This window comes from Ctenopharyngodon idella, chromosome 10, assembly GCF_019924925.1.
Source record: "Ctenopharyngodon idella isolate HZGC_01 chromosome 10, HZGC01, whole genome shotgun sequence".
Classification (NCBI taxonomy): domain Eukaryota; kingdom Metazoa; phylum Chordata; class Actinopteri; order Cypriniformes; family Xenocyprididae; genus Ctenopharyngodon; species Ctenopharyngodon idella.
Window position 1 is genome coordinate 14643855 of NC_067229.1, and position 24807 is coordinate 14668661.

Consider the following 24807-nt stretch of genomic DNA (forward strand, 5'->3'; position numbering starts at 1 on the left):
ACAAACCCCTAACCATTTGATTATTTGTTCAGATTATGTACTGTATATTCTGTTTCTTTGGTTTCCTCAGGTCAGCCAATAGAAGTCACCGATCTGGAGAACGGCGGTTTGTGTGACGTACGTGAGTTCGACTGTGACAGTGTTAGAGTTTTTGGGCTGGGTTTCATCGACTCACCTGACCTTGCGTGTCTTGTGATCAGATTGAAGGTGAGACATAAATGTGTTTATAGGCAAATTTTATATATATATATATATATATATATATATATATATTATATATATAATGGCTAAGATTATGTTTGAATCTTCTAAGCCTGTCTTCTTTAATATTTCATCAAAGAGTCTTTATGAATCTTAGCATGGCTTTTTTTAATACCTGCTTGCCATCTGTTTGTATATTTAATTAGAAGTATGGGGGTAAAGACATAGGGGGACATGTGATGAGATAAAGAAAGCAATAAAAACAGTAATCAGTCAACACAGCAGAACACATACAAAGAAAACCAGCGCAATAAGACCGGTAAACAACATGCAATTATGTGCTGTAATTATTGGCTGGTGACTCTTTTATTAAATTGTCTGTTTTACTTAAAAGTTTTATGCTCAAAGTTCATTTAATGATTTCAAATCACTGCCCTGCAGGGCTGGGTTTAACCCTCATGAGTTTTGAATAATGTATGAAAAAAAAAAAAAAAAAAAACCCAACAAGGATTCTACAATGTAAATCTGAATGTGTTCCCCGCATGCTTTCCTCTCATTTGAATTCTGCCGCTCAGATTTCCGAACCGCCCCCTTTTTCTCACTGCCTTTTCCCAAGGGGCATTTCACCTGCTGTGTGGGGTCATCCCATTTGAGCAAATTGGTTTGACATTCATTATTCTAGCTGTTTCTGTTTCTCTCAAAGAATGAAGGGTCAGAGGTGAATATTGCTCTAATGTACAGTTTTATCTCAAACAACTTAAGCACATGTGCCTGTCCTAGTGTTTTAGCATATCTTCTGATAATTGTTTTGTTAAATTTAAAGAAAAAAGTAACCTAAAATTTTATATTTCTGCTTTTATGTATTCTACACTGTAAAAAAAATAAAAAAATAAAAAATTCAAAGTTGTAAATAACACAAAGATTATTGGATTATGTTTTACAAGAAAATACTATTTCAGTATTTCTATCTAAAAATGTCATGTTTAATTCAATGTGTTACTTTCCTTTTTTTTGTTAATTATTTGTCAAATTTTAGCAATTTCAGAGTGAAAATTGTAACTCCTATGCAATTGTTTTTTAGTGTAATGTTGTTCCAAACCTGTATGACTTTTATTCACTTTCATTATATTGAAAAGAGCGGCCAGAACATTTTTCTGAATATCTTATTATGTGTTTCACAGAAGAAACAAAGTCATACAGGTTGGGAACACATGAAGGTTAGTAAGTTATGAAAGAATTTTAATTTTAGGTGAAATAATTAAGTTAAATTCAATGCTAAATTAGGACAGGCATATGTACTTCAGATATTTGAGACCGTTTGAGTTAAAACTATACATTTTTGGGTAACACTTTACAATAAGATTCATTAATTAACATTAGTTAACTACATTAGTTAACATGAACTAATAATGAACTGCACTTCTACAGCATTTATTAATTCAGTTCAATTGACATTTATTTGTATAGCGCTTTTCACAATACATATAGTTTCAAAGCAAACAGAAAACAATTAGTGTAGCTGCTGTTCATAACATTATCCAAAGATAGTCATGTGCATTTGATCTGATATAACTGGAGTACAAGGATATGAGATGCATTATGTGAATGCTTGGCAAAATAGATGCGTCTTTAATCCAGATTTAACTGGGTGAGTGAGTTTAAGCCCCGAACATTATCAAGAAGGCTATTCCAGAGTTTAGGAGCCAAATGTGAAAACACTCTCCCTCCTTTAGTGGACTTAGATATCCTAGGTACAACCAGAAGTCCAGAGTTTTGTGATCTTAAAGAGCATGAAGGATTGTAGGGCGATAGAATATCGGTTAAATACACAGGAGCTAAACCATTTAGGGCCTTATAGGTCAGTAGCAATACTTTATAATCAATACGGAACTTTATAGGTAACCAGTGTAGAGTTGATCAAATCGGTGTTATATGATCATACTTTCTTGACCTGGTAAGAACTCTAGCAGCTGGACAGCCAGCTAGTAATGCATTACAGTAATCTAGTCTAGATAGCATGAATGCATGAACTAACTTTTCTGCATCAGAAACAGATAACATGTTCCGTAGCTTAGCGATGTTCCTGAGGTGGTGGAAGGCTGTTTTTGTAACATATGAAATATGATTTTCAAAGGACAAGTTGCTGTCTAATATAACACCCAGGTCTTTAACTGTAGAGGATGAAGTAACAGTACATCCTTCTAAATGCAAATTGTAGTCTAAGAGATTCTGTGTAAAGGTTTTTGGCCCAATAAGTAATACCTCAGTCTTATCTGAATTTAATAGAAGAAAATTAGTCATCCAGTGTTTCGTATCTTTAACACACTCTGTCAATTTGGATAATTTAGAGATTTCATCTGGTTGTAATGAATATATAACTGAGTATCATTGGCATAGCAGTGGAAACTTCTTTTGATCTTAGATTTTTTCCCGTTTAAGTATACAAAATGGTAATGGTTTGATAGGTACGATCTAAACCACCTTAATGCCCGTCCCTGAATACCAATGTAATATTGTAGTCGATCTAAGAGTATTTTATGATCTATATACTGCCGAACGCAGCACTGAGATCAAGTAAAACTAGTATTGAGATACAGCCTTGGTCAGAAGCTAGAAGTAAGTCATTTGTAATTTTAACGAGCGCAGTTTATGATGTGGCCTGAATTCTGACTGAAATTTTTCATAGATATAATTTTTTTGCAAGAAGGAGCACAATTGAGCCGACGCAACATTTTCTAGTATTTTAGACATAAATGGTAGATTTGAAATGGGTCTGTAATTTGCTAATACATTTGGATCTAATTGTGGTTTCTTAATGAGAGGCTTAATAACTGCCAGCTTGAATGGTGGCCTAGAGATAAAGACGAGTTAATAATATTGAGAAGAGACTCTTCTGTAACAGGTAACAACTCTTTCAGTAGTTTAGTGGGTATTGGATCTAATAAACATGTTGTTGGTTTAGACGCAATGATAAGTTTCTTTAGCTCTTCCTGTCCTATAGTTGTAAAGAACTGCAACTGTTCTTGAGGGGCAATAATTGAGGCTGAATCATAAAACGCTGTCAAAGGTTGTATATTTACAATTGTATTTCTGATGCTTTCTATTTTCTCAGTGAAGAAATTCATAAAGTCATTACTACTGAACTGTAATGAAATATTTTGTTCTGGTGATGTCTGTTTATTTGTTAATCTAGCCACTGTACTAAACAAGAACCTTGGATTGTTTTGGTTATTTTCTATGAGTTTGCGGAGATGCTCGGCCTTGGCTGTTTTTAGAGCCTTTTTATAACGGGAATTGCTGTCTTTCCACGCAATTCTAAAGACTTCTAAATGAGTGTGTCTCCATTTGTGCTCTAGATTACTGTTAGTAATACTATTGTACCGTGGTGCAGTACTTTTCTCTCTAACCTTTTTTAATCTGATGCGTGCCACAGTTTCTAATGTACTAGAGAAAATGGTGCCCATACTGCTAGTCATTTCCTCAAGTTAATTTGTGTGTTTGGGTACTCTGAGCAGCTGAGACAGATCATGCAGGTTATTTGTGAACCTATCTAGTTGTTGGGAGAATTGTTCTACCTAGTTGATAACGCGGCGCAATATGGCAAATATCAGCAGCAGCAGTATGCATGTTACAAGGTAGTGATCAGTGACATCATCACTTTGCGGTAGAGTTTCTATATCGGTAGGATTAGTTCCATGTGATATAATTAAATCTAGTGTATGATTAAAACGATGAGTGGGTCTAGTGACGTTTTGCTTGACCCCAAAGGAGTTTAGTAAATCTGTAAACGCAGCCCCTAACGCATCATTTGTAGTGTCTACATGAATATTAAAATCTCCAACAATCAGCGCTTTATCAACGTTGACCAATAAGTCTGAGAGAAACTCTTTTAGTAAATCCGCATAGGGCCGTGGAGGCCTATAAACGGTAGCCAAAGCAAGAGATAGTAGGGACTTTTTTCTAATATCTGAGAGTGTAACATTTAGCACAAGCACTTCAAAAGAATTAAACCTGTGTTTTACAAGTAACATTAAGAATATCTCTATAGATAGTTGCAACACCACCGCCACGACCAATCAGATGGGGCTCATGCTTATAACAGTAGCCTGGTGGACTGAACTCATTAAGACCGAAATAATCATTTGGTTTAAGGTAGGTTTCAGTAAGGCAAAGTACATCAAAACGATTATCTGTTATCATTTCATTTACAATAACCGCCTTAGGTGTCAGCAATCTAATGTTTAGGAGCCCTAGCTTTAGAAATTGTTTTTGTTCAAAAGTTTGAGATTTTCTGGTTTAATCACGATCAGATTTTTTCTAGATCCTATACATTTATTGTTTGACCACACTATTCAGAGAATATACACATTTATAAACTGTGTAGTACAGTTTATAAAGACTGTATTACACTTAAGTCGGTAGAACACAGACTGTGATTTGAGGTTTAACTTACTAGTCATACGGTGCGTAGAGTCTTGGAGATGTTGTACGACAGAAGATCCTCTCTAATTCTGCTGGGCTGCAGGCCATCAGCACGGAAGAGCCTATGTCACTCACAGAAAAGATTCCAATTATTTACAAAGAGCAGCTTCTGTTCATTACACCAAGACATTAAACATTCATTCAAAGCAAATAATCTACTGAACCTTTCATGTCCTCATCGGTACATTGGAAGCGGTCCAGACACGATGATCCTCGTCGTGGGCGATGTGTTTATTAATCTTTGTTAACATTAATTTCAACATTTACCAACAAATTAATAAAATCAAGAGTTGTATTTGTTAACATTAGTTAATGCACTGTGAAGTAACATGAACAATGAACTGCTGTATTTTTTATTAACTAACATTAACAAAGATTGACATACAGTAACAAATGTATTGCTCATGATTAGTTCATGTTAGTTAATACATTAACTAATGTTAACAAATGAACCTTATTGTAACAAATGCACATGTAAGACTTAACTGTAGTTACATTACAAAGTTAATATACAGTATTTTAGATGTACCAAATTGCAACTTCATCATTACAAATGTGTAATTTCAAACATATTTAAAGACATGACATACAAGTTTCAATAGAAATTACATTAAATTGTATTTTAATTTACCATAAATGCTTGTCAGTACATTTGGCATTAAAATTTCAAGGGATAGTTCACCCAAAACTGAAAATTCTGTCATCATTTACTCACCCTCAAGTTGTTCCAATCCTGTATGAATTATTTTCTTCTGCTGAACACAAAAGATTGGTTACCAACATTCTTCAAAATCTCAGACAAGTTTTGATATGCAAATTCATACAGGTTTGGAACAACTTGAGGCTGAGTAAATGATGACAGAATTTTCATTTTGGGGTAAACTATCCCTTTAAGACATTAGAAATAGTTACTTTAGTAGTGTACTTAAGTCCTACTTAAATGGGTCAATAAAGCACTCTAATATTCAGCTAATTGCATTTAATATCAGTTTAAACTAGAATAATTTTTAATTTAATTGTTAATACTAAATAACATGCAATTAAGTGTCAAAAAACATTAAAAGAACATTGTTAAGTGTGAAATGAATGTAAAGTATATTATTTTAGCAATATGTTATGTTAAAATGTACTTCTTTTTTTCACAGAAAAACAAATAATTTTTTGTTGATATTTTTTAGCACACGAATGGAGTTTGGATCCCTGAAGAGGAAGGGACAACCAAAGCATCCTTCCTGAGCTCCAAAGCCGTGGAGTGCTCCGTCCCACGACTCGGCAACATGGCCGTTGACACGGTGGACTTCACAGCCAGCGAACAGCCCTATGCTAGATGGGAGATTAAGGTACCTGTCCATCAATCTCAAGGACAGGGATCTGTCCGAGGGTTTGTGTGATTGATTTTCCGCTGCCATTTTTTGCAGTGACTGAATGAATCAAAATGTCATCGGTCTGATAAAAGCAGGCCATCTTTTTTTGAAACTTTCCATTGTGATTGAAAGATGAAGCGCTACCTTCTCTGTATTGGTGAAATGTAATTACGCACGAAGTCTCCTTCACAGTTGTGGGTTTTAACGCTTAAAATCAGCCTGAATTTATGCCGGCCTGCACGCGCTGTTTGAGGCTAAGCTAAATGATGCGTACCCGGGCACTTTAAAATATTATATCTCGTCGAAATCATCAAACCATGAGATGGAGGAGAGCTCTTCTGTTCTGAATGACAGCCATAAAGGCAACACAATCATTTTAATCATTTTTATGCTTTGACGGCCCATATAGGAAACCAATTTGACTTTATGTTTAAGTATATGGCTAGCATAAACATTAAAAAGTTCGTAAACTCAATTCAGGTCTTGTGATCATTGACCTCATCGCTTGCTCCCAAAGTGGGCCTTGATCTATGTGTGTGTGTTAATGAGTGTGTTTACTGATGTAAAAAATGGATAGCCCGTGATGAGGAATCATTAACATAAATTTCAATGTTCAAAGAGCCACAGGGTGTCTCTGAAGGTCAAAGCAAAGACGAATCCATGAGGTAATACATCTCGAAATCCACCTAAACTCCTGCCTGCATTAATCTCAAAGGCTTGTGGGATTAACACTCACTGAGGGGTTGAAAAATTAACCTTGCTTTTGGATTTACACAAACCAGTGCTGCTAAAGACGCTCTGAAGTATTACAAGAAGACGTGCTTTTTTTGCATCACCTGCCAGTGGCAGATTAATTAGAAAGTTTATCGACCATAACTATTTCTGAATATGCATTTTGCATTATCCTAATGAAAAATTTATTTTGGTTGCTATGGCAACACATATTTACCAGTTTTTCTCCAGTGTCTGTCTGACTTATATCCATATTCATGTCAAATTTACCAAGTACTGTAACTTGGTCATACCAAGTAACAATGGCTGATAAATGATGGCTGGTTGACTACACATTACCTTAAAAATACAATAAAATAATTTTACTTACTTTTTTTGTCCTCGAGTACTAGTATTACTAGTACTACATTCACTCAGGTTATGTATTTAAACCTCTCTATCTCTCTTTTTCTTCTTCAGGTGACTAATGATGGTCGTCAATACAGCGAGGGAAAATTTTTAACCCTTTATGATGGCATTTGCCAGTTGTGTGTGACTCCCTCTGGACTTTGCAAGCTGAAGGTATAGTCTTAAATAGGCCAATAGATTGTAAATAGTACTCCATTCCTCATGTTTTTAAATTAACAATTAGCATATAAAATGTGAAAAAATACTTACATACTTGTACATGCTGGTATATAATTTTTAAAGGAGACCTATTATGCCCCATTTTACAAGATGCAAAATAAGTCTCTGATGTCCCCAGAGTGTGTATGTGAAGTTTTAGCTCAAAATACCCCACAGATAATTTTTTATAGCATGTTAAAATTGCCACTTTTGGGGGTTGCCCAAAAACGTGCCGTTTCAGTGTGTGCCCTTTAAATGCAAATGAGCTGCTGCGCTCTGCCTAAGAGGGCGAAGCTTCAAGAGCTGGTTCTCTGGTGTCAGGATTCAGTCAGTACCCACAATAATGTCAGGAACTGCAAATATATGCTGCTTGGAGATAGAACAGGTATAGTTTAGTTCAATTACGGTTAAAACTTAAATTGTCGTCTTGTTTTTATCCACTATATTAGTACAAGCCTGTTGTACCGGACCCCGTTCGACTTTACCGATGAGTTTTATGATGTTTATTGTACTTCACAGAAAAAATGAAGCATCCGTTTTCACTCTAGAAAATTTCTGTAAGAGCTTAATAAAACACAGTGCAAGTCTGCATTAAAATATTATCCATAAACTCACTCTCTCTCCCTTGCATTATCATCAACATACACAGCGAAGTACACAGAAACACTCGTTACAACTAACAGTAAACAAATAAGGATATAAAGACATTATGCCTTTTCGGGTGGTGCTTAATAAACTGGTAAACTTTATATCCGTAAATCAACTCCGATGAACTGTAATAAAGTGCTCTCACCTTCTCTCACTGCCATATCCAGTATCACTCTGGAGGCTGTAAGCTGGATCATGAACAGTTTACTCATCTATCCTTGAGTAACAAATTTTTAGCACAACCTCTGTTTTGTATTGTCCCTTTGTATTTACATTCGTTCACAAAGTCCGGTGTGAAATGATTCGTGCAGACATAAACGAATTTCGGAGGAATTGAGGGAGTTGTGGGTTTTAACGCTTAAAATCAGCCTGAATTTATGCTGGCCGCACGTGCTTTTTGAGGCTAAGCTAAATGATGCGTATCTATCTATCTATCTATCTATCTATCTATCTATATTAATAATTAATTAGCAATTATACATATTATTTATTAATAAATAACCAATGTATGTAGAAAAAATGCAAGAAAAACAACAAATCACAATTCATTATGCAAATGAACTGATAAAAGGTTTGATTTTCATACATTTTAATAATAAATTCTTTAATGATAATTCTTCTTATTGTTATAATTACTTATATGTATTATATACATTCAAATGTAATTATAAATAATATAATTTATTAATAATATTTATTATAGATAAGTATATATAGTTTGATCTGAATTAATTACAAAAAATTGTGGAGAAGAATATAAAGAAGTGATATTTCAATACAGTAATTGTTCCCTGATTGATTTAAAACCCTTTGAACAGATTCTGAATTGCTTTAGAATGAAGAAGTTTCTAGTACTGTGTTAAAACCATCCATGATTGTTTCTGCACATCTTCCCTTGTGGCCATTCTATTTATTTATCCATCTGTCCATCATCCCGAACTTTATATTCACTGTGCGCAAAATGACTTCCTTCACCAATGGCCTGGATTTTCCACCGGAAAATAAGTCGCAGAGCATGCGAGTTTATAAGGCAAAAAGTCTGTCATAACCGTTTAGTGTCTTAACTGCTCTCAGTGCAACAGAACAACAGCGGTACGCGAGGCCACAAGGGTGTGCGGTGGAAAAACACAGAGCGTGGATGTGGAAAACAGACAATGGCAGATATTATTCACGACATCGAGACTAAAGACTGACGGAGTAACCGATCCCTTGAGCACCTGATGTACTCGCTCGTTCTAGCTTTCTTTCTCTGGGTTTTGGACTGCCACATAGCTTGTAATCTCACCGTGAGAGATGAGTTATCAAGGTGGATCCGTTTGGTTTGTGTTTATCTTTTCTGCTTTGCCGCGGATGTCCTAAGGGCGTTGCGACTTACACGTCCCACTGGATATTAAAAACTTGAAATATAGAGATTCTATCAGTGCCAGGCTTTATGCTTTGATGATTTATAGCAAAGACGGTTGAGCTTTATCTCAAAGGTTTGACAGGGGAAGCTGGTTTGAGCCTCAGTGTAACCATGAGCAGTAGCAAAACATCTCCACGCTGGTGGATACAGCTGGAATTCTCTTTCTTTCTTTCTTTCTTTCTTTCTTTCTTTCTTTCTTTCTTTGTCAATTGCAAAATTTTAGCACTAACACCAACAAGGTTGTAAGTCCGAATCCCAAGGGAAGCACAAACTAAAGGCACAAAGTGTGCAGGGTTACTATAGTTGAATTTTTAATTTAGTTTTTTTTTTTTTTTTTTTTTTTTTCAAAATTGATTTTTGATTTTGTAGCATTTTCTCACGCTATCATTTTTCATTTTAGCTTAGCTTTCTATGTTCACTTTATTTAGCTTTGATTTAGGTTTTAGTTATATTTTAGGGTTATTATAACAGTGTTGAATTTTATAATGTATTAATTATTTAATTTTTCATTTTATGTAGTTTAGTTTTCACTATCAGTGTTAGTTTTAGTTTCCTAGTTAGTTTAGTTTAGTACATTTAGGGGTATTAAACATTTTCATGTTTAACGCCCCTAGTAAAAATTAAATATACCAAAATGTATTTGAAATACATTTACTTTTAGCTAAATACACTACAAAAACATTTACATATTTATGTAGTTAATATAAATACCCTGCAATTGTACTTTTGGTATATTAATTTATATACTTAAAGTCTGATTAATTGGAACAACTAATTTTGTACTTTAGCACTTTAGCTATCCAGAAGTAGTGCCGAGGTCCAACTAAAGATATACTTAAAGGGTTAGTTCACCCAAAAATGAAACTTCTGTCATTAAGTACTTACCCTCATGTCGTTCCAAACCCGTAAGACCTTCGGAACACAAATTAAAGATATTTCAATAAGATTGATGAAATCCAAGAGGTTTTTATCTCCCATAGAAAGCAACAAAATTACCACATTCAAGGTCCAGAGAAGTAGTAAAGACATTGTTAAAACAGTTATGAAGCGACGAGAATACTTTTTGTGTGCAAAAACAAAACAAAAATAACGACTTTATTTAACAAATTTCCCTCTTCCCTGTCAGTCTCCTACACAGTTGCATAAATACATAAAGCATAAATACACCATTTAATGCAGAGCATAAACTGATACGCTGAGCATAAAATATATACGCTATATAGGCCTAATAACAATATTTATAACCGCTAGGAAGAGCTGTGCATGCGCAAGCGACGGGATTTCGGGTGTACTTTGCCGATACTAGAATCGCATGAGAATAGTCATTGAAAATGCCTTTATGTCGAGGTTGTACTACCGGCCCAATTTATGAGCCGCCCACCGGGAATTAGATTCTCCCAATGGCCATAAGTCTCAAGCGATATGTCAATAAATATGTTAATTGATTTGTAGTGTACTTAGTATGAAATAAACCTATTTTAAATACATTTTGGTATATTTTTTTCACTAGGGACAGTTGGGTTTTTCCATGTTATGTATTTATTTTATTATTATTACTATTTATTTATTTTTTATTTAACTTAAAGAACTTTTTTAATTAGTTTTAGTTAACAATAATAACATCTCTTCTCTCTTTCTTTCTTTCTCTTAGGAGAGAACGTGTAATATAGATGGGATGTGTTTTGCTGAGGGAGATTCCAGCCCTTCTGTTCCATGTCTCCTGTGTAACTCCACGGCCTCCAAATACACCTGGTCCATTAATCAAGGTAAACACAGTCGATATGAAGTCAAACCGAGATCTTACGGCAATAGCTCCCATTATTGAACATTATCTGTACTTGTTACACTCACACAGCACACCATTAAGCTAAAAACAGTCATGGGATCCGACCCAACAACCTTCTGCTGCACAATCCAATTTAAGTCTAATTTAATGCTAATAAAGACAAACCCATTAACATAAAGATCAAAAATACAAGTTGTGGTCTAGTATTTCATAGCAATGCTGCAGATTCATTGAGCACATATGGCCGATGTGGGTTCAAATCCCTGCTCTAAAAACGTCCTATAAAATAATAAAGAACTATTTAGACTGAATTTGATCTTTACAACATGTATTTAACTGAAAATTGTGTGAGGCACTTACTGTGTCATTCATTATCAAACTATAAAAGGAAGTTGGGAAGATCTGAAAGGGTGCGCTGTCTTGCTACTACTTTCAGTATGTTTGAAGGATTCACCAATACCACTTTTTTTCCACAACGAGTCCGTTCTGGAAAATACTTTTATTTTGGGCAGAGAAACCAAAATAATATGAATCAAATTAGTTGGCTTAGCAAATATATATTTCCTTCAGTCATTTTCATGCCTAATTATGCCTGTTAAAATGTATTGTAGGAGCTACTGTTTCTTTCACTGTTTATATTATTGCTCTATCATATTTTATCTTTTATTTAATAGCACAGTGAATATTTAGAGCTGCTCTAGCTGGGCTCAACCAGTCAAGAACAGTGAGTGATTTTCTCTTTGTCTTTTGTTGTTAGATTAACATTGAGGACAATGACAGCAGTATGTTTATTAGGCTGCTGTCACTTTAAGAGCTGCACATATCCAACACACTGTTACACATGCTTTTTCTTTCTCAATAGTTTATGTTTACTTAAGATATAACTGACTGTTTCACAAGGATACTTGCCTATTTTGTGGGAATTTGACCATTCCAGGGCAAGTAGATATGAAAGAGAACTCGATTAGGCTATTCACGCACTGTCTGATATCATGCGATTACTGTACTCAGTCCACTCTGTGTTCTCCTACTGTAGCTATATCTTATCAGCTCACGCACAGCAGCTGTATATAGTACGAGTATGAGTACACAAGGCCAGTATCGGGCCTGATGCCAATGCTGGTATCGGTATCTGTGCATCCCTAGTTTGAAGTTAAAAGCTCACAGCTTAACTAACAGACTTTATTAGAAGATTTAAACAGAGACGTTATATGGCAAGTCAGCTGGAATATACTTGCTGTGAATTTCAATTAGCTTACATTAATTTTTCAGATTTTACAGCATTGCAAAAACTGAACTAAAGCATTAGGTCATAAACTTTAGTTTTTTGTTTTATTATCACACTGAGAAGATTTTAGGCATGTAGTGATGTATAATATTTCATTAGGTTCTTTTAAATACTGTTTTCTTCTCAGAAGACGACATTTGTAACAATGGAGGATTTTTATAGGACATTGGTGAAGTATTGGATGTTAGTATGGCAAAGAGAACTGTAGTGGATTTACCAAAGTTAAAAGGTGTTGTTGAGCAAGATGCACTTTACCCGCCTTTACTATGGTAAAAACACTATGATGCACACCCTAGCATGTCTTATTGATTTTAAAAAATGTCAATAATCTTAATAAGCAATTTTACAAAATAATATTGTTCTCACAAATGTATATGTTTGTATTTTTTTAATAATTTATGAATAATAATATCAATATTTTATTATTATTTTGTTATAGTATATTTTTTAGTATATTATTTTATTTTAGTAATAATAATAATAATGATTATGGTTATTGTTGTCATTATTATATAGCACAAACTCTCTTTTCTTCTAATACTACTACCACCACCACCACCACCACTACTACTACTAATAATAATTTTTTTTATTATAAAAATGCACCATAAAACATTATATAAGAGTAATATTATATAATATTAAATAATATTATGGTATGTTATAATAAACTATATTACATTATACTTTTAATTTTAATTTCTAATTAAATATAATGTAATTTTAATTATATTACATTATACTTAATCTATTTTTATTAATATTGTTTTATCATTTTATTTTAATAATAATTATTATTATTACTATTATTACTATTATTATAAAATTAATAATATATTATGTTATGGTATATTAATATTAAATATATTTAATGTAAAATATTTTTATTAATAATTTCTATAGTAATAATAATGATTATGGTTATTGTTATTATTATTATTATTATTATTATTATTACATAATACTACTACTACTACTACTACTACTAATAATAATAATATATCTTTAAATTGTATTATTTTACGTTATAATAAATTATTTTACATTATACTTTTAATATTAGGCATTTTAATATTTATTTTATTAATAATTAATGTTTATAATTTTATTTTACTTGTTGTTGTTGTTGTTGTTATTATTATTATACAGCACATTATTATTATTATTATACATATCTTTTAATAATAATAATAATAATAACTTATTATTTTTATTTTTATATAAATAATTATAATTATTTATTGTTTATTATTAATAATAATTATTTTTAATTAATTACAAATAATATATTATCAATATATATTGTATTGTTAATTATTATTTAATACTTTAATTGTATTATTATTAATAATAATAACAATAATAATAATAATAATAATAATAATAATTATTATTATTATTATTATTATTATTATATAGCACAAACTTTCTCTTCTTCTAATGATATTAATAGTAATAATAATAATAATTATTATTATTATTATTATATAACTATCAATAATTATTGCATGTAAATATAAATATACTAATTAATAATTATGGTAATATTTGTAATAATTATAATCATTAATAATAATCTTAAACAATTGTAACAATTTATTTAGACTTTTTTCATGTAAAATTCAGCTGATGATCATAAACAATGTCCTCAACCATATCTCATCCAATCAGATATCAGAGCCAGACAGAGGCGGAGTCAGACATTGTAAACATTCGGGGCAAAATACGTTAGAGACCACTTACCACTTATGTATGTTTTAAATTTTCGGTTCATTATGAAACAGTGGCGGCGGCACAGGGTCATTAATGGGAAACACTGAATGAATGTTTAGCTGACAAATGTGCTAAAGTTGCCATATCAGCTGTTATATCATAACAAAAACCCTTCAACCGGAACGAACGAGAGTCTTGAGGCCTGCCGCTGCTCTGAGTGAGTGACAGGAGGCGTGGCTCTGCGGTGTGCGTGAACTCGCTGTCAGAGAGAAGAGAGAGAAAGCGCTGTAGGTATCGGTGTATACTGCAGAAAAGCGATATTGAACTGTTTAACATATTTTAATAGAGAGATTAGAAAAATGATATTTTGACAGCACTGTTAAGAAACCTCAAAGTTGAAAGATTCGGGGCTTTTGGAAAAACATTCGGGGCTCCAGCCCCCTTAGCCCACCTCTAGCGCCGCCCCTGGAGCCAGAGCTGTTTTATAGCATTTTAATTAAGATTTATGAGCCTTTTAAAACTATAATACCAGCTATACAAATCATATTTAAGAGTAAATGTAAATCTAATAGGTTTTACTAGGTTTTATAAAAACATTTCCTTCACAATTATAGCAAAACAAGTACACACACACACACACACACACCAAATGGCAAGTTCTTTGGGAAGCATTTCAGCACAAACTCCCTCTTCTTTATCCACTCATTCCAACTACACACTCCTGTGTCCGGCGAGAACTGACAGTAAACATCCGTCTGTTTGCCTGCACTGCAAATGAGGGCCGGACTGATGCTATCTGAAGACTCCACAGACACGCCACATTCAGCTTTAAGGAAGATTACAACCATTCACCTCACACCCACTTATCTTCCTGCTAGTTATTTCCCTTGTGCTTTCTGCCATGCCTTTTTTCACCGTTCTGTGGCAAAATTGAGAGCCCATTCATTCATGCAGACAAATTAAATTTAGAAGAGATGATCATCAGAGTGAAATCAAGAAATTTAAATGTTAAGTGATTCAAATGAGCATTTGTACTGCAGCGGAACCATTGCATAACTGAGGACATTGTGAAAAATAGACGTCAGACCATTTTGAAACAATTGTTTTTTTTTACTTGGTTTGCATGTTTGCATTTATAAAAATGGCAACAGTATCTTTAGCTGAATTTTATCATGTTATTATGCATTGGGTTTGTTTACTTTATAATGTCAGAGCAGATTTATGGATCCATTTTGTTGTTAGTTGACATTTTTCCAGCCAGAAACACACAAACTCATATACGTCATGCTGCTCGCGAATGAGATTTTGAATATGAGTGACATATTGGTGCAGAAAATGGTCTAATACTCCAAGATCAGGGTTGGTTTATTTTCTAGGGTTTTGTTGTGGATAATTGCATGTCACTTAAGATGGATATTTTTGCTCCATGTTGCGGTTTTTGTTTGTCAAGTTTCACAAGAAACAAGAAGCGGAAAATAACCCTCGGAAACTAATACATGATGCTGTAAATCAGATATTATCCCACACGTCATCATGCCAGATATTACAAAAACAGATTTTCATTTTGTGCCTGTTTGTTCCATGTGACACATGTGAGTCTTTAAAAAAAAAAAAAAAAAAAACCACGACCAAAAAAATATTAAGATTTGATATATTTTTTATTTATTTAAAAATCATTTTTATATTTTTGATATGTTTATACAGTCAAACAAAAAATTATTCAGACATTTTTGATATTTGATATATTTTTACTAGTGGGTGCAGGACACTATAGTTCATTTATGCAAGTGAGGATAGCAAAATAAAGTGTGACATATTATACCCAAAAATTCTTCATACAGTGGACTACCAGTAAAATTGATAAAAAAATTGGAACCAAAAATTGTTTTGCTCATGTGTTATCTGACATAATTAAGATTTTTTTTTTTTCTGACACAGTTTAACTCTGAGATTTTGTCATATTTTATTATCATTATAGTGAATAAACTGTATTAATGAATGAAATGTTCAAGGTGTCTGAATAAATTTTGGTTTGACTGTTTAAATATTTTGTAAATAAATCTGGTCTGTTACAGTTTGTAGTTAATGAGTTAAAGAGCTTTTAACATAAAGCTACTAGAATCTTACCAAAAACTTGTGCTCTTAAAGGTGGACTCAGTAGAATTTCAAAAACACTGTTTGGAAGTTAGTCGGGCCGATACCAACAACAAACGTATAACCAATCAGCATTAGGGGCGCATATGTCGGTCGAGGAGAGAGCATGAGCAAGAGGGCGATTTGAAAATAAGAAAAAAAAAACTGCAGAACGAGAGATGGGACACAATACTAAAGCTCAAAAATATATCACTGGAGTGAAGGTTTATGACTGGGCAAGCGCTTTAGGACCCGCGTTTATATTAGAAAAGCTTTCCAGCGCTGAAGAGAGCTAAGCGGGAAGGCCTGAAAACAGACGCAGAAACTGCTTTGATTCCTTTTCATGTGAGTAATACGGTTTTGATTGTCTGGAACTGCTGTGCTGTTTGCGACTAACAACGAACTCTTGTTTGTATTTACTTTTGTGTACTGTACGTTCATTTTTTGTGTTTCCTTGTCATTCATTCATCAACTGCGCTTTATTTTTCGTGAAGCATTTTGTTGCGCGTCAGCTGTGATAAACAGACATCCACTCGCGTTGCATGTGTAACAGTGGCCAGATAGTGAGAGTTTTGCAGTTAAACTACTGCACACTGACAAATGTTACAGAATGCAGTGTTTAGCGTCATTAGTAGTGCACTCGCCTCGCATGCCAGCAGCGATCAGGCCGGAGTTCAAGACTGACTCGGAGCAGGGTGGTTAGAATTGGAGTCTGAGTTTTGGAGGCGGAGTAATGAAGAGAGGGGTGAGTTTGTTTAGGTTGATTTCAAATATCAACAATTTCCAACAGCATTTTTTAAAATCTACTTTCCGCACCTTTAAGGTTCACAACAACGACGAGAACAATTAAAGTTTTAACAATTGTTCTAATACTAAGAATAGGAAGTCCACACCACAAATAACGATAACGGCACAAAGAAACAATATCATTGGAATTACTATCAGAATGTTTTGTTTTCAGCTGACATTGACAGCCAATCAGAATCCATCTTGTTTTAAAGAGCTCAAGATTTTAAAGCAACAGACGACAAAACTGCAGTGCATGCTTAGAATAAGCAAAACCTTATCACGCGTTGGTGTGGACTATACAGTTATCAATATAGTTCAATCATGACGACTCTCAGAGGATTGTTAGCATGTATTTGGTCGTGGTGGAATAGATCTGCTACGCTGCTGCTGAATTGCTGCTGCTGTAGATTATAGCTGTTGTAGATTATTGCTGCTGCTGCAAGTAAGACATAGTGCTGCTGCACAAATAGCATATATCAGTAACCCATAGCAGATCTATACAGGTGGAGCTGGGGAAGGTGGAGGGTTTTAGAGGAACTCTAACGCTGCAAAATGCTATAGTGAATGTAACCAGCCATTTAAATGTGTGAGCAACAAGCTCATTGGCTGCGGATGTAACATGGACCAATCAGCTTGTGCCAAGTAGTTAACGCTCTAATTATCATCAGCTTGCGTTAAGACCCATCAGCCTGCACCATCTAGAGTTTCATGACAGAACTATGTATTTAAATTTATAGTTATTTTTCTTGGTGTGAACAGCCCTTAAAAAAAACAACAACTGAAGATCAGCTCTTGGAATTGGTGATTCCTTCTCAGTATTCTTTCTTGAAATCCCCCACTCATTTCCACAGGTAATCGTCCGCCGACCTTCCACACGCCACGGGATGGCCTACGGACCTTTGTAGGGGAGAACTTTGTGTACCAGTTCACAGCCACGGACCCAGAGGGCTCGGCCCTACTGTTCCATCTGGAGACGGGGCCCCCCGGTGCCTCAATTTCCCCGGCCGGGCTCCTCATCTGGAAAGTGCATGAGGAGGAAACGCACAGTTTTCAATTTACTGTGTCTGATGAGTGTGATGCCCGGAGCAGATTTACTGCGGAGGTGAGAGACATTGAGAGATTGATGCCTGACTGATTTTTATGTTTAGGACAGAAATGAATTTCTATGAAACATGATGCAAACTTTAGTTTTGTAAATAAAAATATTAGCTTTGTAATAATGATTCAAGCCTCTTCTGGGATATCTTAAAGGAACAGTTCTCATAAAAAAATAATTTTTGTCATGATTTACTTGCCCTCATGTTGTTTCAAACCTGTATGATGTTATTTTGTTTCTAACAAATCATTAAATTGAAGTGGAAAACTGTATCAATAAAATAAAATAAATAAATAAATAAATAAAAAATCAAATAAAACATATAAATGTATTCTAGAAATCAATTATAATTATAAAAAAGTTATAATTATAAAATAAAATAATTTTAAAAGTATATAAATAAAATAAATGAAAGTATACTCTACAATACTAACTTTGTATTAGTAATAACAGTTGTATTTTCAGTAACAAACTATTTTTTCCAATGAGCCGAGTAGTATTAGAAAATGTTAGTTGACTGCTTATTATTACACTGATTATTTTATTGTGCTATTTGAAGCAATAATGAATTTCTAAACTGTTTTCCTCACTCATATGTAGCATTGGGAAATCTGATTCATTTTAGTGAATCAATTCGTTTGTCGCTTTGGATAAAAGTGTCTGCTAAATGAATAAATGTAAATGCCAAGCTTGTATATTGCATATCTGATGGTCTCATTCAAAGATAGGTCATTTATTCGTTTAAACAACGAGTGATTTGCTTAGATGACATTAGACAACTAAAAATGGTGCATATGTACCATGGTAATACAGTAATATTCTCTGAAGTATTTTGGAGTTTCATGTATATCCTATACTATATGAATATGGTAATCATTCAGTATCATCGTACTCCCTTAATTTTAGTTGATTTTTAGAGTTCCCAGTATGTCAACAATTTTTTAAATATCTTATCACGGCATAAGGACAGCAGAACTCAGCTCCCCGGATTCTCTGGAGTCCTGTGCAATGTGGTGCAGTGAAAGACAAATGTCCTCTCCATCTTCTCTGAGGGCCCTAGACGGCTAACAAGCATCTGCTTCCTGCCTGCTAGCGCTTATTAAAGACTGTCTGAGTTTGAGAGATACAGTCGTTTGATGACGGGAGAGAGAAAGAGACTGTAAGCAATTAGCAACACTGCTGAAAAAACAACAGCACATATTTGCATTAAGTTATATATATTACATTTATATACTGAATTGTAATTTTATAAATTATATATTTAAGATACTATTATAGGAGTATATATATAAAACTATATGTATTTTTAATGCAATTTAAATTTCAAAATTTGGTCTATATATATATATATATATATATATATATATACAGTGCACAGCATAAATGAATACACCCCCTCTGAACAAATACAAAAGATGTATTTTCTTTATGATCACTAATACAATTAATGGAAAGATGGCCAAACTAAAATGTATTAAACATATACATAATAAAAACTGAGAAATATATGTCATTAATAGCCATAAAATAAGTAAATTAGCCAATTTTGTTTAAATTAACGATTGCAGAAATGAGTACACCCTAGATTTAATTCAACAAATGTATAATATTCTAGCACTTAGTATGCCCTCCATAATTTTGAATATACTGCTCTGACCCTTCTTGGCACGGAGTGTACAAATTCATGACAAATTGTCACATCTGTCCTGTTTAACTCCTGGATGATGAGCTCCTTAAATGCCCTGATCTTTAATGGGGAGTGTTGCTCAACTCGTCTTTACAGAATCCCCCACAGGTGCTCAAAAGTGTTAAGATTGAGTGCAATACATGTCCACAGAAGGTTTTTCACCTTGGGAGAATGCATATCCTCATTGTTATGTTGAAAAAATGCCCAACAATGCAGGGAATGAGGAAAGGGTAACATCTTCTGTTTCAAGTTTGTGTATTAAATTAGACAGTGGTGTGGGAATTCATGACAGCAGTGATAAAGCACAACTCCCTCACACCTTCAGCACTCATACATCCCTATATAAGAGCTTTTTCTACCACTGAACTTTACTGTGGGAACCAGGCACTTCTCACTGTACTCCTTCTCTATCAACACCATAACATTTTGGATGCTATTAGATCAGGCTGCATCTTACTCTGTGAGATAAACAGTCACTCTTTTCATAGCTTCTGCTGGCTCTGAGACACTCGCTTGGTATTTCTCCTGCTCTTTGTCTAGCAAAAAAATCCCTCATCACTAAATGAAAGCTTAAAGGGTTAGTTCACCCAAAAATGAAAATTCTGTCATTTATTACTTACCCTCATGACCTCCAGACCTGTAAGACCCTCGTTAATCTTCGGAACACAAATTAAGATATTTTAGTTGAAATCCGATGGCTCCGTGAGGCCTTCATAGGGAGCAATGACATTTCCTCTCTCAAGATCCATAAAGGTACTAAAAACATATTTAAATCGGTTCATGTGAGTACAGTGGCTTAATATTAATATTATAAAGCGACGAGAATATTTTTGGAGCGCCAAAAAAAACAAAATAACGACTTATTTAGTGATGGCCGATTTCAAAACACTGCTTCAGGAAGCATCGGAGCACAATGAATCAGTGTATCGAATCTGCTGTTTGGAGCGCCAAAGTCACGTGATTTCAGCCGTTGGCAGTTTGACACGCGATCTGAATCATGATTCGAATTAATTAATTGCCAAGAAATTACTTCTTTTTAAACATTGCCTTAAACTTACTTATTTTTATTTCATTTTATTTAGTAATTTTTAGGAGCGTGTACTCATTTTTGCTACACAAAATGCTACACAATTTTATCACCTTGATAAGAAAATCTTATTTTCCTGAATAATTTTGACATGCATCTTTGGTAATTGATTAAGCAGACTTGCTGAAACATTATATCTCTAAAGAACCCTAAACATGTCTTCTAAGTAATTGAGTAATTGCTGACTTTCAGAAGTTTCAGAGGGGGTGTACTCATTTATGCTGTGCACTGTAATTGTGGGTATAATAATTCTAACTTTAATTTAAATATAATATGTTAATATTAATGATTAATATACTTAATCTTATACTTCTTTTTTTTATTCAATCTTATATTTTTCAATACAATCTTATCTTTATTAAATTTTATTAAATTCTCACAATTTTGGGTTTTTGAGACACAAAGTTGAAATATGCTCGTGTTGTGTTCGAAATCGCCCCCTATACCCTCATTCACTATTCCCTACATTACTCTACTAATACAGTCCACTTGAAGGAGTGAATAAAAACGAATGAGTAGCTGCATCCGAAATCTTACTTGTTGCCTTGCTGCCCTATCAGGCAGTGACTCTGCAGGCAGTGTTTGCGCACGAAAGCACCTCACGAAACTGATGTCAGACAGACTTCTGAGGCAGTGTAATAGTGTAATGATCTACAGCAAAACAGAGCAAGCTTTGAGGAGAAATATTTTTACAAATATTTAATTACTACATTATTAATTTTTTGTTAGAAATGTCATCAGAAGTGGAAAACGTTGGTCAAAAAACATACATTTACACACAAACTAACCAGAAACCGCAACTTTCAGACACCATCTTTCTTTTTCTAGTTTAACTGTCACCGAATGGAATGCATAGGATTGCGGGATATCAAAGGCAGCGAAGGATACATCTAAGCTGCCTTCAAAAATTGATCAGATGAAGTTATCTCAGGAGACAGGAAGTGAAGCTAACATTGGATTTGGACGTGCCTTGTTGCCTTCCTAATTTGGAATGCGTCCTCTGAAGGCAGCATTTTTAAGTTTTTGGATGCAGCCAGTGAATTCGGACACTGAGTGCACCAGAAGGGATGCTGCTTCTGCATAGTTTGTGCATGCTGTTTAATAATCATTTGAAACTTAACTCTTGAACTCATGGAAACTATGTATAAACCTTAATTAAACAATTTAATAATCACTTAAAAATGAATGTATACTTGTAGAATATTACGCTGTGGCCACATTGGACCAGGGCGGTTTGGAAAATGGATGGATGAATGTTTTGAGCTGATTCATCTTCTGGCGAGACACAGGAATTAATTCGTTAAAGTGCATTATGAGTATTCTTTAGCCGTTGAGTGCACATCAGTTGTACACTCGTTATTGCAATGCATTGTGGGATTGAATGAGTGCACTCGATATTGTACACTATGGTTTCGAACACCGCTACAAATGGCTGTCCCTTCAAATAGTGCCCTATTTAGCACAGCCTTAGTTTTATTCCTATTTGCATTACCTTACAGTTCTGTCCACGTTTCCATGGTTACAGGTGATCGTACGGCCATGTGGCTGCATTAACGGAGGGACGTGTGTGACTAACATCAAGTATCCAGCAGGCAGTGGCGAGTACCTGTGCTTGTGCCCATCGGGTTTCCATGGTGACCTGTGCCAGGTGGAACTGAACGAATGCGGCTCCAGCCCGTGTGGAGCAGGAGTATGTGTAGATCTGGTCGATGGGTTCGAATGCCAGTGTCCTGCTGGACTCACAGGTATATCGCAAATTATGTTCCATATATAAATGAGCAATATTACACAAGCTTATTGTATTATGTAGAGTAGTATGGTATTATGAGAGAGAGATCGACTAAATGTGTGTATTACCTGCAAATAATATAGCATTCATTTTTCAGGTCGATGTCCATATTTTATCCATTATAAATGGATATGGCTAACACTTTACAATAAGGTTCATTAGTTAACATTAATTAACTACATTAATTAACATGAACTAATAATGAACTGCAATTCTTTTATTAATCTTTGTTAATGTTAATTTAAACATTTACTAATACATTATTAAAATATTGTTAACATTAGTTAATGCAATGTGAACTAAAATAAACAATGAACAACTGTATTTTCAATGTTAACGAAGATTAGTAAATACAGTAACAAATGTATTATTCATGGTTATTTCATGTTAGTTAATATATTAACTAATGTTTAACTAATGAACCTTATTGTAAAGTGTTACCAAAATCAGTTTGAATGTCCACTGAGAAAAGCAATACCTTTGTCCTTTTAAAAATTGAGGGGATTTTTCCCACAGCGCTAAAACAACTTCCTTGTTCTGACTCACTCATAAAGACAGTCTTTGCCGCCATCTAATGGTGTAATAAAGTAACTTTCACTGAAGTCCATATTACGATCACTAACAGACCCTTTTTCAATACCAAATAATATGGAAACACATTATTTTACAGTGTCATTGTTACATATGTTACATTTAGTTAATATAGTAATAACTATAAATTATGCATAATTACATGCAACTAACCCTAAACCAAATCAAACCCTAATCCTTAACCTAAGTAAGTACATGTAGTTACTTAATATTACTCAGTACTTAAATACATAATTACAGTGTAACAAAGACCAATAATATTTATTGAACAACAATATTTAAATTAAAAACAATAGCAATTATAAAAGACAATAGGATATAAACACAAGCAAACAATTCAGTCAAACGTACAAAAGTACAATACGTACAATACAAGATTTAAGTTAAATATAGCCTAAATATAAAGTTATGAAATGTAATTTTCCCCTTAACCCAAATCCTTTTCCTCTGGAACAAGTAATAGAGTAATAAACCAAAGCTTCTTGTTTGATATACAACAAATGAATTATATCTCATGTTTAACCACTATCTATATAAGAGCCAACGGCAAATTCCCAAAGGACTGGCCGAGATGAAGCAGTTCTCTGTGAGTACATGAGCGCTCAATGGCCGCTGATGGCCTTAAGCTCACATCTCCGAAAGCGTCTAAACAAATAGTAAAATAGACGATATGTTTATATACAAGTTACATATTTGAGGTCTAAATAACTACATTCTCACCTAAAAAACTCTTAAAACTACTTTTAATGACACAACAACAGTAGTATTTTTTAAAAAATATGGTGAATTGGTCGACTGCCATGAGAGTCACCACAAGCGGAGTGATAAAAACGGTGAAACGGTTCCAGTGGTGATACTGGGAGAATATCGCACGGCTCTCAACCAATCAGATTCGAGAACCAGAAAGAACTGTTGTGTGTATATATATATATATATATATATATATATATATATACAGGTGCTGGTCATATAATTAGAATATCATCAAAAAGTTGATTTATTTCACTAATTCCATTCAAAAAGTGAAACTTGTATATTATATTCATTCATTACACACAGACTGATATATTTCAAATGTTTATTTCTTTTAATTTTGATGATTATAACTGACAACTAAGGAAAATCCCAAATTCAGTATCTCAGAAAATTAGAATATTGTGAAAAGGTTCAATATTGAAGACACCTGGTGCCACACTCTAATCAGCTAATTAACTCAAAACACCTGCAAAGGCCTTTAAATGGTCTCTCAGTCTAGTTCTGTAGGCTACACAATCATGGGGAAGACTGCTGACTTGACAGTTGTCCAAAAGACGACCATTCACACCTTGCACAAGGAGGGCAAGACACAAAAGGTCATTGCAAAAGAGGCTGTCTGTTCACAGAGCTCTGTGTCCAAGCACATTAATAGAG

General features: G+C 34.0%; 1 protein-coding gene across 1 annotated transcript in view; it reads left to right on the plus strand.

Moving 5' to 3' along the window:
• The window catches only part of si:ch211-246m6.5 (von Willebrand factor D and EGF domain-containing protein), a 77958-nt gene that overhangs the window by 28392 nt on the left and 24759 nt on the right, over window positions 1–24807 (plus strand). Inside the window, exons 13-18 of the mRNA XM_051911091.1 lie at window positions 71–207; window positions 5862–6023; window positions 7239–7340; window positions 11090–11204; window positions 17999–18249; window positions 22543–22762. Of these exons, the coding sequence (XP_051767051.1) occupies window positions 71–207; window positions 5862–6023; window positions 7239–7340; window positions 11090–11204; window positions 17999–18249; window positions 22543–22762 (987 nt within the window). The remainder of the gene's footprint in view (window positions 1–70; window positions 208–5861; window positions 6024–7238; window positions 7341–11089; window positions 11205–17998; window positions 18250–22542; window positions 22763–24807) is intronic.